The sequence below is a fragment of the Odontesthes bonariensis genome, chromosome 17 (genome assembly GCF_027942865.1).
Source record: "Odontesthes bonariensis isolate fOdoBon6 chromosome 17, fOdoBon6.hap1, whole genome shotgun sequence".
In the NCBI taxonomy this organism is placed as follows: domain Eukaryota; kingdom Metazoa; phylum Chordata; class Actinopteri; order Atheriniformes; family Atherinopsidae; genus Odontesthes; species Odontesthes bonariensis.
In genome coordinates, this window is record NC_134522.1 from 26,076,315 (window position 1) to 26,091,265 (window position 14,951).

Consider the following 14,951-nt stretch of genomic DNA (forward strand, 5'->3'; position numbering starts at 1 on the left):
CCGCATCGAGGAGTCAGATGAGGTGGCTCGGGCATCTGGTGAGAATGCCTCCTGGACGCCTCCCCGGTGAGGTGTTCCGGGCCCGTCCCACTGGGAGGAGGCCCCGGGGAAGACCCATGACACGTTGGAGAGACTATGTTTCTCGGCTGGCCTGGGAACGCCTCGGGGTCCCCCCAGAAGAGCTGGAGGAAGTGACCGGGGACAGGGACGTCTGGGTCTCTCTGCTAAAGCTGCTGCCCCCGCGACCCGATCCCCGGACCAGCGGAAGATGATGGATGGATGGATGGCTGGATGGAAAGTTAACTTAATTTGATTTTACAAGCTCAAACAGTGGTCAAAAAATCATTTTGCCAAAACCTCCCCCGTCTTTGCACCGGACATTTGACAAACAAAAAGCCCTTCCAACACGCCCCCGGTGTGTTCTTCATCTCTCTAATTAATGGGAGGATCTAAAAGTTACCAAAATAATCGAAACAATTTCAAATATAAAAATGAATTACAGATTTTGATTCCAAACGAAAAAAGAAAAACTAAACTACAAAGAAAACTAAATTGATAGAACTTATGATTTACAAATGGCCACAACAACTATCATTTCAGACATTAGCCCTAATATCAGGCTCCACACAAGTCATGGGTGGAACTTGACTGGGTTCTTAATCTCATCATTGCCATGTTAGGAGATGATTGAAAAAAAAAATTAATAAATGACAACCAATGAAACCGCCTGACTAATTGTGCGTTTCATCTTATTACCGTTTTTGGCTACAATTTTAAGCATCGGGCTCGCCCACCGTCGAGCGCTGGTGTAATCCTGCCTTATATCCGATAATCTCACAATTTGCAGGCGCATAAATCGATGCAGCAAGAATAAATGCAGTTTAGCTGCAGGGAAATAGGCTAAAACTTTCAGAGGCCTCTGTCAGTCAAAGTAAAATCTATACGTAACCAGGATGCATCTCTATTGTGACGACCTTGAAAAGCACAAACATCCCATTTTTTTTTTTTTTTTTTTTTTTTTTTAAATCATTGCAAAAATCTAGCAGTGTCCTACAAGTCCAACTGCAGACCTGACAGAGCAAAGAGGGTATAACGACTTAATAACCGACAGTCTGACACTAAAGTGGTGCAATATAAATACGACTTATACACAGGATATACTGTTTAGTTGATTGAGATGTGAAAATTTGCTCTTCTGCTCAGGAAAGCTTCTGATTTTCCGGAGCACCCCGAGTGCTGTCGGCTGCACGTAAGAACCACCTCTCATGAATACGTCACATACACCATCACATAATAAAAACTGAAATATCCCTTTAAAATGTTCCTTTGAGCACAAACCGGGGGTTCATTAATCCCATTAAGATCAATCGCGGCGCTTTCTTAAAAAGGAAAAAGAAGAAAAAAGCAAAAACTAATTAAGACTGTAGCAAGACCGAACTGAAGGGAGCAACGGATGAAGAAAATCATCCGTTGCTCCCTCGAAAAAGCAGAGTCTTCTCTCACCAGGAGAACCCTAAGGAGACACTGAACAATTAAGTTTTTGATTTGGAGTCATAGATTTCTCAGTTTCCAGTCTGATAACTTTAATTTCCTCAGCTGTGCTCTTTTAGCTGTTTCACAGCTAATGATCGCTCAACAATTTTATGTTATGTTTCATGTGCTTTCCACTCATGTCCATGAGTCAACGGTGTCCGTCCAACTCTTTTCACGGAAAACTGTTGACTGTCAAAAAATTCTTGTTGCAACAATTCTGACTCAAGTTAAATGCCTAAAAAAAAAAAAAGATGTTCTCAGCTTGAGAAATGAAAGACCTGCTCAACCAGAGGATCGATCGACAGCTTTGCGGAATGTGGTGAAAAGAACGACCGTCATATGAATTCAGCTGTCAAAGAGAACGCTCTCTTTCCCGTTCCGTTTTTGTTTCCTCTCACCAGGACAACAACAAAAAAAAGCTGACGTCTGCAGGATGCATAAATGCCCCACAGGCCTTATTTTCCTGGATAATAGGAGTCGTTACAGATTATTTGTGTCCGTCCTGCATGTGTATAATTGCAACAGGATTTTTCTTTGCAGCCGAGAATGTTTGCAATCTCTCATCTTCGACCAAAAAAAAGGTTATTAGGAGGTTGTGTTTGTTTGAGTTTTCTCCCTGTGCATGTCTGTGAGCTTGAAGCAATTTTCAGCTGTGTTGATCTAGCACTCACACACATTCAGCCTTAAAGCCCCCCAAGGAACTGACGGGGGGGAATAGTTCAGATGCAGACAAATGGGCTCCCGGTGGGATGTATTCGCAGTCACACCAGCAGCAGCAGCAGCACTACCAGCAGCACTACCACCACCACCACTACCACCAGCAGCAGCAGCAGCACCACCACCACCACCACCAGCAGCAGCACCACCACCACCAGCAGCAGCACCACCACCACCAGCACCAGCACCACTACCACCACCACCACTACCACCACCAGCACCAGCACCACTACCACCAGCACCCCCACCACCACCAGCAGCAGCACCAACACCAGCAGCAGCACCACCACCACCACCACCAGCAGCACCACCACCACCAGCAGCACCAGCAGCACCACCACCAGCAGCAGCACCAGCAGCAGCACCACCACCAGCAGCAGCACCGCCACCACCAGCAGCACTACCAGCACTACCACCACCACCACCACCACCAGCAGCAGCACCGCCACCACCAGCAGCAGCACCACCACCAACACCACCACCAGCAGCACTACCACCACCACCACCACCACCACCAGCAGGCAGAAAATACGCTCGGCTACGAAAACTGCGTCGCTGCTTCTAATTTCTGATGAACTGAAATTTTTTACTATAAATCATTGTAACAATGCTCGGATTTTGAGAAATGAGCCTGACTAATGTAAACAAATAACTTCAATTAAAGAGGCAGGACGCAGCTTTGTTTATTTTCTCCCAGGCTTCAACTCCCTCCATGGACAGATATTTCTTACTTTTGTCAAGTTTATTTAAAGAGGCAACAACGAAGACAAGTTTGTCCTGACGGGCGTCACAATCCACACAGCATACGACCCTGTTTATCCTGTGGACCTTTGACTGAGACGGGGGGAAACTGAGAAGTACCTCATCAGGGAGAAAACAGAACTCTGCTTCCATTTAATGTTTTCCATTAAAGAAAAGCCTTTTCTTTCACTCCTATCCTCCGTCTCCCTTTTGTCCTTCCCAGACTGCCTCTTTGTGTGTTTTGGAGGTGTCTCTGCGGCGTTTTCAAACATCACATTAAAAGAAACTGTTCACAGGATTTAATTACAGATGACAATTCTAATAATCTAACATTTAAACTAACTAGATGATAGCTTTTGCCTTTTTGTATTTATGAATGGAAATAAAGGTCCTCTTCATTAAACAATTTTACAATGTTTGAATCTTTGTGAGAAAAAAATGTTTATCCCAGGGTTTTAGTAATAATACTACAGATGCAGCCATGCAGAATGGCTGCCTGGGCTTCGTGTTGACCCTGCAAAGACAGTGAACCTCTCAGTTGGCTCCCAGTCAGATTTGTGGCCAGAAGACCGACATCCATCCATGACGTGGTTGAACAATTGGTCGTCCTGTGCTGTAATCGATCTGAGAGGTAGGGAAGTGTTGGGAGTCGTTCCTACCGCCATGTCTTGGTGAAAAAAATAATATCGCCTTCCTGATCCTAACATTGTGTTCTTGTCAGAGCTCCAAGCTTTCTCATTCTATCTGCCAGTGAGCTCACATTTCCCATAACGATCAACGGAAGGAATGGTTTAAACTTCCTCCTCCTTTTCTCTCCTGATCTGCAACCTTGACATCTCCTCTTTAACTGATCTGGATTTGGAATCATATTCCAGGCATTACATAAGCTTTGACAAGCTCAATAAACTACTCCTACATAAAAACAACAACCTAATGGCATCATTACACCTCATAACAGATGTAAAAAAAACAAAAAGAAATCCCTCCAGAAGCACAGCATCCAAACCAGCACAAAAAAGTAGTCACAGTGCAATATGTCCAGAGCTACTGCAGCATAATCAAATGAATCTCATTAGTGAATTAAAACATCCATTTAGATGGAAAAAAAAATCTAACTAAATAATGCCTGACATAAACTTGGCAAGTATCTTTTTGAAACAGCAGAAAATGTCGGCGTCTGAATGTGAATGGTGGGGAAATACTTATTCCGATTCCAGGAGCAAATAAGATGAAGCCTCAAAGACATTTCTCCATGCGATATATAGCCTGGGGTTATACACCTATGTAGGCTATTTTTACAACACAATCAAGTCTGAAAGTCAGACTTTTTAAGGCGCCTAAGTGCTCAGTTTGCACACACAAACACAGAGGTTTGTTTGAAATGAGATGCATTAAAAACTACGGCCAATAAACGCGACTTCAGTCAAAGATCTGTGCAACTGTTAACGCTGCAGCCCAAAATCTGTTGGCACCGACAGCGTCCGCAACATGCTTTACGAGGGACTGAAGAAAATGTCCAAAACGAGATTTGATACAAAGGAAATGTTCCAATGAACTTAAATGCCCACGTGCTGTATTTATGATGTGTGTTTAATGTAAATGTACTTTATTTATACAGCCCTTTACAAACAATCGTTACGATTTACCAAAGTGCTTTACAGCAGGTAATAAATAAAGAGAAGATAATAAGAAAAAATAAGATAAAAGTGCCATCATACTACTGGGTATTAAAAGCAATCCTAAATAAGTAGGTTTTTAGCCTAGATTTGAAGAGGCCCAGGTCAGAAATAAGACGCAGCTCGACGGGGAGCTTATTCCAGAGCCTGGGGGCAGCAACGGAAAAGGCTCGGTCACCCCAGGGTTTGTATTCTGACCTGGGCACATCCAGCAGAAACTGATCTGTTGACCTCAGAGCTCTACCAGGACTGTTAAAAGCTCAGATAAATATGATGGGGCGGGGCCGTTAAGAGCTTTAAAAACAAACATTAAAAGTTTAAAATCAATTCTATAAAGGACAGGAAGCCAATGTAGGGAGTAAAGAACAGGAGTGATGTGCACACGTCTGTTGGTGTTGGTTAAAAGACGGGCAGCAGCGTTCTGCACAAGTTGAAGGCGACTGAGAGAAGACGGAGACGCCGGCATAAAGTGCATTGCAATAGTCTAACCTTGAACTTATTAGGGCATGGATGGCTTTCTCAAGGTCATGACGACTTAAAAACATTTTAACTTTGGCCAGGAGACGTAACTGGAAAAAACTAGTCCTGACGACATTGTTAATTTGTTTGTCCGACCTCAGATGACTGTCAAAGGTCACTCCCAGATTTCTGATGGTTGAACTAAGCTTTGAAGACAAGGTGCCAAAGCCAGCCGTCACAGTATCCCCAAACACAATGCATTCAGTTTTGTCATCATTTAAAGCTGCAGTCGGCAGGTTTTCAAAATTACGAGTCTAAAGTCGGAAAATTCGAACTGATACAACTTTCAGGTCCCTCCCCCAACCTCTAACAAGCTCTGAATCGCCCCCCAAACCCCTCCCCCTCTGTGGACGAGGTTGTGCACGTGAGTTCACACCAGTGTGAGCGCACACAAGCTGCGGGCAGATTCACGCTCAGCAGCGTGTGCACAAGCTGTGATTGACAGGTAGACAGGGAGCGCTCGGTTTTTGCAAGCATGATTACAGGCTTCAGAGGGAGCTACAGATTTCGTTATTTTTCCTAAACAGCCTATTTAATACTCTACTTCCAGAATCCCATGACAGTTCAAGCTAATATGACTAAAAAAAGTTGCCGACCGCAGCTTTAAATGAAAAAAAATGTTGGGCCAACCACTGCTTAATATCAGCAATACAATTAAACAAAGAACATTGTGCACTGTTACTATTTGGCTTCAACGGTAGATAAATTTGTAAATCGTCTGCATAACATTTTAATAATAATATTAGATAGAAGCTTGTCAAAATGTCACACTTCAGACTGGATACTCTAATTAGGCAAGTGTTTTACTTAATATCTAGCTAATTACATTGGCAACAATACTTTGTACCCCAATCAAAAAGCTTCTATCCAACTCTTGAGGCTCTTCAGATGAGGGACTTTAAAAACTCTTCATCAGCGTGGGGAGAACCTGAAAAAAAGTTTATCACTTGAAAACAGTAAAGAAAAAAAAAAAAAAAAAAAAAAAAATTTCTCCCTCCGGGCAAATTTCTTAAAGCAAAACCTTAATATCACAGCCAAGTGTGATAAATGAATGATGACTCAGTACCAAGATAAGACAACCAAACACTCACTACAAGCATCATTTCATCCTATTTTCAAAATCATGGTGCAAGAACGGCATTTATATTCAGCTGATGTGGAGTGCGGGAGAAAAGGGAATAAAAATACTGACAACTGTTGCAACACAGCATTAGGTGGTACAGTATCACACTTGGCTAATTTGGCCTTTCGATCTCTTGATGTGAGAAAAGATGAAACTATTATTTTGGCCTTGCCAGAAGCAGTCAGCTAAGGTTGCTTTGCTCCAGTCCACAGGTCTGTTTTTGCCTCGGGCAAAATGTATTCCTCGTCCAGTGTCTTTAAAATCAAAAAAGGAGGGGTGTGCATGATAATCTGAACACCTCTGTACCCTGTGTAAAAACAAAAATAGAATAAAATAGAAAAGGAAGAGAAAGCAAGCTTTTCATTTCAAAGCTCTGGCCTGTGGTAAGACGCGTCTGCCAAGTTCAATTTCCACTGCAGCACCTGCAAGCTGCTCTTAGGATGCCTCTTGTTTATATGCTCCCATCTCATTTTCAAGCACCAACGTCTTCTATTCAATTCGGAGAGGGAAAAGTACGACGAATAAATTTGGTATTGGAGGAGACTTGTAGCCAGACTGAGGTGGACTGTGACAAAGGGATCATCCTGATTCCAGCAGACCTCATTTCATTGCGACTGTGCGGCATCATCCAGGGTACGAGCTCAATTTCAACTTGAGGCTTTGTGAAAGCTGCTTCATTTGACTTTTGTTCAAAAAACAAAAACAGCACACCGTTAAAAAAACAGACAGAAATTCATCTTCAACAGAAATGTCTCTTCAATGCGTCCTCCACAGAAATTAAGAGAGTGGAATCAAAACAAGACACCCTGAAAATTCAATTATCCTTCCTTTTAAATTCTTTGTGCGTGCAACTTTCTTTTTTTCTCGTCTTTTCCTGTGGTCTTCTTCAGAGGCTGTGTGTTAATAACATTCCCCGGCAGAGGCCTTTGTTTCACAGCCCCTCCCAGTTCAAACCCCCCCCCACCTGTACCACTCCGGAGACTTATCTAGACTGGCCAGGCAGAGCAGCAAAACGTTTTGTTAAATTACCTCCAGTAATTAGCCCAGCACGTAGGATCGCTGCGGAGCCCACACACGTTCATACGCGCTGGTGCGGGCATACAAAGCGGCTGCACGCCGCTCCGCTTTCATCTGTGCTTAAGCAGCAGCCGGGATGTGCCGCCACGACTATGAGGAGTTCTTATTCAGTTAGCTCCTCTCTGACAAGAAAATATCTGTCAGACTTGTGACAATAACTACAAGATATTTTAAAAAAAGAATGCAGAAGACGAAGATAAATAATTCGCAATCTTAAATGTAACAAAGCAATCTGAAGTAAATCAGCGCGGAGCTCGGATTGTTCATGAAGTGCATCTACAGTAGTGCCTGCCGGATGCCAGTTGTGCTACACCCGACCTCCAACCTGATTAAAGCTATTTATAGGTAAACAGCTCACTTCAGGGAGAAGTATGCCATCTTTAAAAAGGATCTTGAACCTTCACGTCTATAATGCTTTTCAAAAAATGTGTGAGACAAGGTTCAAGACGATCTGCTGCGGCTAACTTTCTCTGAGGGAGATCATCAAACGTGTGAGGATGTGATTTTTCTTTTGTTGTTAACGTGGAGAGCGACAGTCAGGAAATGCTCGAAGTGACCCGAGCAGACAGTCTTAGTCTTAATAAGCAGATATTCAGACACCATTTCTGATGCTTTTAGTCGTCTGATAAAACAAAAAAATAATAGCACACTTTAGGTTCAGGTGCTGACGGTGTACCAAAATCATGTTAGATAAAACTGAACCATTTCTGCTCCTCCACTTCCTTCCCACACATGTCCCAATTTTCTGTCCTCCCAGGGTATCTATGAATAAAAGCAGCACAAAAGTAATCATCTGCTTGTGATGCCGGTGCCGCAGGCCCCATTTAGCAGGAGCCAAGTGACTATATCTCATCGACGGAGCAAGTTTGGACTTCCCCTTCGAGACTATAAACAACTTTAATGATTTTCAGCTCACTGTGTGGTGCCTGGCCTCTTATAAACTCCAATTGCAAGTCTTAATAGACTACTGTAGCATCCTGATAAAAAAAAAAAAGCATGGAAACAAGGGGAAGAACCTGTGCCGAGCTGCTCAATCAGAGCTGGCAGGAGATAGGACAGTCTGCACTCACAGTCTGAGCAGGTGAGGGCACACAAAGCTGAGGAGGAAGATCTAAATTGGATCTCTGCTCCTGCCCTGATGGAGAGGAAGAGAACAGGCCGAGATGAATGGAAGAAAAAGAAGACTGGAGTCAGGAGAAGAAAAGGGAATGCAAAGATGGAGGAGGCGAAGGTGGCGTGATTCAACAGCAAACTGCATCTTTTCTTTCGATGACACAGAATAACGTGTGCGCACATGCCAACACCCACAGGAAAAGAGCAGAAATACAAACACACACGCACACACACACACACACACACACACACACACACACACACACACACAAAACAGAACCAAAAAAAAATAAAAATTAAACAAATACATCGGTAAAGTGATAGCAAATTAGGGGAGGATGTTAGACAGGAGACATGGTGAGAAAAAGACAAGTTAAAATGGAGAGAGGACAATATGGATGGAAACAAATGAGTAAAACCTGGGCAAACGGGAACAGCAAAAATGTAGAGATAGTCAAGGGAACATTTACTGAACACATAAAAAATGATGTACATGTATGATAAACTAAAAATCCCATGAGAACAGAGGCTGGGAAAAGAGAGAGGAGAACTAAAGGAAGGGATAGACACGATGAGAAGGAAAGAAAACAGAGGTGTGAAACAGAGAAAAGAAGAAGCCCCATAGAAGGGCAGAGTAGAGGACAAATGTAAGAAATGAAATAACCAGCTCCAAGCTTTGTTGTTGTTGTTGTTCTGCTGCATTACTGTGAGGAATCACTGAGAGAAACCAAAGAACTGAGTCATATTCCTGTAAGTCTGTTTGGGGTACAAAGTTGCGGCCGTGACAGGAGACGACTCCGAATATGGGAAGAAAAAAACAAAACAACCCATCTTTAAACTGACACATTCTTCACAAGAACTCTTGAAAAACTGAAGTTTCAGGGTTGGTCGTGATTGGTGGCAACAATTCAGTCCCTGAACAAATCTGAAATATAGTCACAATCTACAGTTCTGTCAGAAGGAGATTGGACAGACAACTGAAAACACGTCTGGTTCAATAAAAACCCAGACAGACAGAAAAGATTAAACCAAATAGTTAACATCAGAAAACAAGATGCCAGAAACGTCCAGAAGGAAAATAGAAAAGTCCAAAGAGACAGTAAAATATGACAAAGTGCGAACAACTCAGAGGGGAGGAAAAAAAGAACACAACACAAAAAAACAACGAGGGAAAGAGAAAAAAAGAGAGATGAAGGATGGTGGAACATTCACTGTGGAGAGAACAGACATGAAAAGGCAGCTTCTGTTCAAGCAGGGATCTGACTCACTGCTGATCTTCCCTGCGGCCTTTGCTCGGAGTAACCTTGTGCTCGTGAGCCGAGTCCCTGGAGATGCATGGACCCTGTCAGAGTCTGGGTCCCCGAGCCACGCTGCTGAAACAGCCCCGTAATTCTGCACTGTATCTGCATTCATAGGCCATTCATCACAAAGAGCACCGTCAGTTATACCTGCACGCGGCCCGCTGAACGCTCAACTGGAATTCCTTTTACTGCACGCCTCCCTGTTTTACATGTTTTCTCCGGCTGCCTCTACGCTGCATATATGCATCTTAATCCGCTCTAACCTACTTCAACTCGGCTGCTACGACAAACGCTCCCCATAGTAAAGTCGTCTGAGCCACCAGCCCAGACTCCGCTTGACCTTTAAATCTTTTTTTTAAGTCTTAAGTCTCCTAAAAAAAAAAACCTAAGTACTTCCTGTCAGCTTTTGATACATTTACCTGATCTCTTTACGCCGTTATTTTCCTCAAGCTGATGCTCTGGTAATGCTTATTTTGCATGTCAAAGAATGGACTATGGACATTGTTAACATTTTAATCTGGATTTTTGCTCTGCAAATCTTGCGGTAAACGGTACCCGACTCCCCTCAGCTATGACTGGTACAGCACCAGCTCCACGGTTAAGCAGCAGGTGTGTCGTCTTTACAAGGAAACGCAGGTTCTTAACGATGCCTAACCTCACTTTTCCTTATCAGATATAACCTGATATTCACTCTGAGGAGAGACCACGTGCAGCAGAAACAGTCGCCCTGGTCTAGGGATGGGAATTGATAAGATTTTTACGATTCCGTTCTTTGTCGGTTCCCTTATCGATTCTCATTTGGAGAAAAAGGACAAAAAAACGGTCGCTTAGCATTAACTTTGTTTAGTTTAGAAGTAACACGAATCATGACCTTACAAACCCAACAACGGTGAGGTCCACATTGGTCTATCATGGCCTGGGTAATTTAACTCTTGCCTGCTCTGGTGAAAGCAGAAGCTGGAGGTAGACGTGAACTGGGGGTAGTACCACCAGCCTCTGGCTCTGAGCCAGTCAGGCTCTGTCTCTCATGATTTCATCTAAATGTAATACCTGAGAAGGCATTCATTTAACCTTAACCGTTACTAATAGCAGGTTTTACAATGAGGCAAATGGTGCTAACATGATAGGCAGTGTTTGTTAGTTAGTTAGTGACCTGCAGTGTTAGCTGAGGACATGCTAACGTTGCTAACGTTGCTGGGTTCAGATTCCCCAACGTTAATCATTCATTCATAGTTATTGCATGTTGGTAGTATTTCCTAGCCTGGGCGAAAGCCGACTGTTGACTTTGTCAAACAGTCTGGGAAAACCCAAGAGGAATCCGTTTCCATGGAGGGCGGGACCTTACCCAGCAACTTAAATTCATTGGAGTAACGGAGTTCCCTTAACCAATCATAATGTTTAGAAATGACGTTGGTTATGCGCCGAGGTTCATGCTTACTCTCGCGAGGCTCTAGCTCGCGAATCACGCTTCCCACATCCGCTTTCATTATACCGGTACCATTTGATAAATCAAACTTTTCCCAAAGCCAGTTGGAAGGAGAGCTACGACATCCTTGCCACTAACAAAATTGAAGAGGCATTCCTCTTGCTCTCGTTTTAATTGTGTAATGATCTCCAGAGTTGAGACAACTTCATGGATAGCTTCTAGCATTCTTCCGTCGCCATGTTTATTTCCGCTGCGGTTGAACTACAATTATATGGACTACAATGGACTCCGCGCGTGAGTTCTGCGTCACCACTCGCAACTGTTTGCTGATTGGCAAAACACTGAGCGAACCGAGGTAGGGGGATTTGGCCAGACTATGTGCGGAGCCAAAATCTTTGGGCGGAAGTACATAGGATGGCGTCGCCAGGCTAAGTATTTCCTCCCTTTGGTGAAAAATTCACTTTGCAAGTTGCCCTGTTGTCGTCTTTTTTAGGGATGAGTAATCAAACTTTCGAGCGTTTGTACCGCTTGGGCGCCATGTTTACTGTTGACTCCTGGCTGCAATGAACTCGCCACGCAACGTTGCGTGGTGACATCATTCCTGCCCACTGGAATCGATAAGGGAATCGATAAGGGAATCGTTTGCAAAATCGCCAAACGATTCCAAGGAATTGAAACACTGGGAACCGGTTCTCAACAAGTTCTCGACTGCCATCCCTACCCTGGTCACCATGAGAGTGAAACGGAAGTGGTTCCGGTAAAGTCCATCTATTCAGGGTTCAACCTGCATGTGTCAGACAGAAAGCGTCACAGAAACGTCTGTTCTGTAAGAGCATCACTGTGTGGACAAATGTTGCTGCTGAGTGTGGCGCTTTTGTGACTGTATCAGCTGCAACTTGTTGGGAAGTCGGCTCATCAACAACAAAACGGTCAAACAGCAGCAGAAAGACACTGCCAGCATCTTCTAATGTGCTGCTATATGCAAATGTGGAAAAGTCCTCAGCCTCACCCTGCCAGCCCACAGGATTGTTTGTGAAACCCTCACTGATCCACTACTACTCCAATGTGGAAATGTTTTAATATATTGCCAGCAGCTTGTTTAGCTCATGACCTCCATTCCAGCATATATATATAAAAAAACAACTCCATATGCACATGCTGAAAAAGAACTGTGGCATCTGTCACAGCTTCTCTATTAGTCATTCAAAAACGCAGATGGTTGGATTTTCCAAAGCAACACTGATAAGATCTGTAAGATTTATCATGACCTCATCTTTGTCCTTTGTTATACATTTTCATGCCAGCAAACGAGCAATGTCTCAATACTGGAGGGAAACTTTTATTCCAGCTGTAAGTTCAGTGGAGATTAAACTTTCACCAAATGGAGACATTTTTAAATCCAGGTTAAAAACATTTCTTTTCTCATGTGTCTATGCATGAAATCTGCACGGTTTTAACTTATCTTGACTGTTGCTTGTTTTTAAATTCATTTAAATGATTTTATTTGTTTCTCTTTATATTATTTTATGTATTTTAATGCTTCTTCCACTCCCTGCTGCAATGCTTTTATTTTATGTAAAGCACTTTGAATTGTTTGTACATGAAATGTGCCATATAAATAAATTTGATTTGGTTTGATCTTAAAGCTATAATGTGTAATATTTCACGTTGTCTATTAACAAATTTGAGTCTTATCATTCACAAGTATTACCTCAGTCGTTATTAATTACCTCCATCACAAAAGTGCAGTGTTCTTATATTCTTTATATTCAGCATGCGAATGTACATAACAGTGTTACACCCCAATGAATGTCTCCATGTCGCTCCGCCATTTTAAAACTACGGGATTTGTAGAAGGACATGTCATCAGCTTCGCCCTTTCCGTATCGAAATGTGGAAACCGAAATATTACACATTATAGCTTTAAACTTCACGTTGGATCCTAATGTCCACACGTGTTAATTCTGGTGTTACCTGGATTCGTCCCCATTAGAATTCACACGCTGCCCACAACTACTTGGTACGAACTCTTAGGTGTCGTGTTACTCACCAACGTCCCAATTTCTCGAGACGTTTGTGAACTACCGACTCTTTTTGACGCGCTTTACGTTACGCACATTCCTGAAACTGCCTCAGAGCACCCGGGGCTCCCATCCCTGCAACACACTTTACGTTTCTGTGATTTCTTTCGATACTGTTCACATGTGCTTAGTGACGAGCAGGAGCCACTTCCTGCACATTTAGCAATCCAGATCCAGAAATTAGCTGTCAACTGGCACATAATGTTGCATAATGACATGCATTTCATGAAAAAAAGCTTATTTCTATTAATAAAGGGAGCAAAAGGTGAGAGACTATTACCACGCAACCCATATGAAACGCACTAATATCCTGATTATATTGTTGGGAACATGTGGGATCATGTGACCTTTCAGTACAGATGTGTATCATAAAGTGCTTTGAAAGTCTTAAGGCATACATAGAGCTGATGGCTGGAGGAATATATCACTTAAGCGTGACTTATCAAACTGCAGCCAGCAGGCACAAGACAAGAAGTTTCCACTTGAGGGAAGATGAGCAACACTGGCAGTGATGGATGGGATTTGCTGCCTGTCGTCCTGTCAACCCAGACAAAAGGTACAGCTCTCTTGAGTTTCGCTACGATTTCTTCAGGAGAAGGTTGGACTCACCTTGACGTTTCCTCCTATCAGGTCAGGCGGCTCCTCGTCCGTCTCCAAGGCCACGTTGATGGTGGCAAAAGGCCGGCTGGCCATCTGCTGCATCTCCCTCAACAGTTGCTGTGGAAAACAAAAGGAGGCGAGCATGAAGGTCAGTGATCGGTAAATAAAGACTGAAGACTGTCTATAAGCCACTGGCTTTCATCTACAGTTAGGAAGTAGTTTGAGACCACGGGGTCTCTTAAGAGGGCGTTTCTGCTGGAGGAGTGTTTAATTATCTGATAAAACAAAAAACTGCTGGAGGGCAGGTTAATCATCCTCTCACAACTTGTTGTTTCTACCACGTCTGAAAGACCTTCCCTCACCTTTTGCGTGAGCACATGTGGACGTGTTCTCGTTAAAAATCTGAACATTTGACTCGTTGCTGACTGCTTTTATAAGGGCATGAACAATCACTCGACATTGTGCTGACATTTAATGACGAGGGCCACCGTGACTGTGAAATTGTGAAAATGTGTTATGAAAAGAAAAAGAAATGTTTCAATTAATACTGCAATTGTGTCTTTTCATGTGTAAGCAACGATTACAATATGAGCCTTTAAAGGCTCTTGTATGATTAACACAACCTTTATGATGAATAACCGTGATTTACTCAAAAGAAATGTTTTTTACAGAGCCATTAAAGATTCTGACAGGCCTGTTGATATGCTGATGAAAAGTCCAAACTGTACTACTGTACTGTAGAGCAAATAAAACAGTCTAGAACACTGTAAAAACATCTATTTAAATGAGTTGCCATAGTGCTTGCGTGGTCTGTATTCTCTCAGATTGTAAATCCCATTTCTAAAACCACAGATTTTTTTGGGGTGATTTTACACGTGGAATTAATACGTCAAAGCAGGAATTGAAATAAAGTTTCGATCCCCTTCCAGTTCGTTTATGTGTGACTGCTGGGAGATGTTTCAGAGGTGGCTGCTGGATGGCGAGACTTGCCTTAAAATGCAAAGACCAACTTAATTTGTTGAGTTGACCGTTTACTGCTGGAAA

General features: G+C 42.9%; 1 protein-coding gene across 1 annotated transcript in view; it reads right to left on the reverse strand.

The window, feature by feature from the left end:
- The window catches only part of atrn (attractin), a 125,159-nt gene that overhangs the window by 10,634 nt on the left and 99,574 nt on the right, over positions 1–14,951 (reverse strand). The window contains exon 27 of the mRNA XM_075448796.1: positions 13,917–14,024. Coding sequence (XP_075304911.1) covers positions 13,917–14,024 — 108 coding nt within the window. The remainder of the gene's footprint in view (positions 1–13,916; positions 14,025–14,951) is intronic.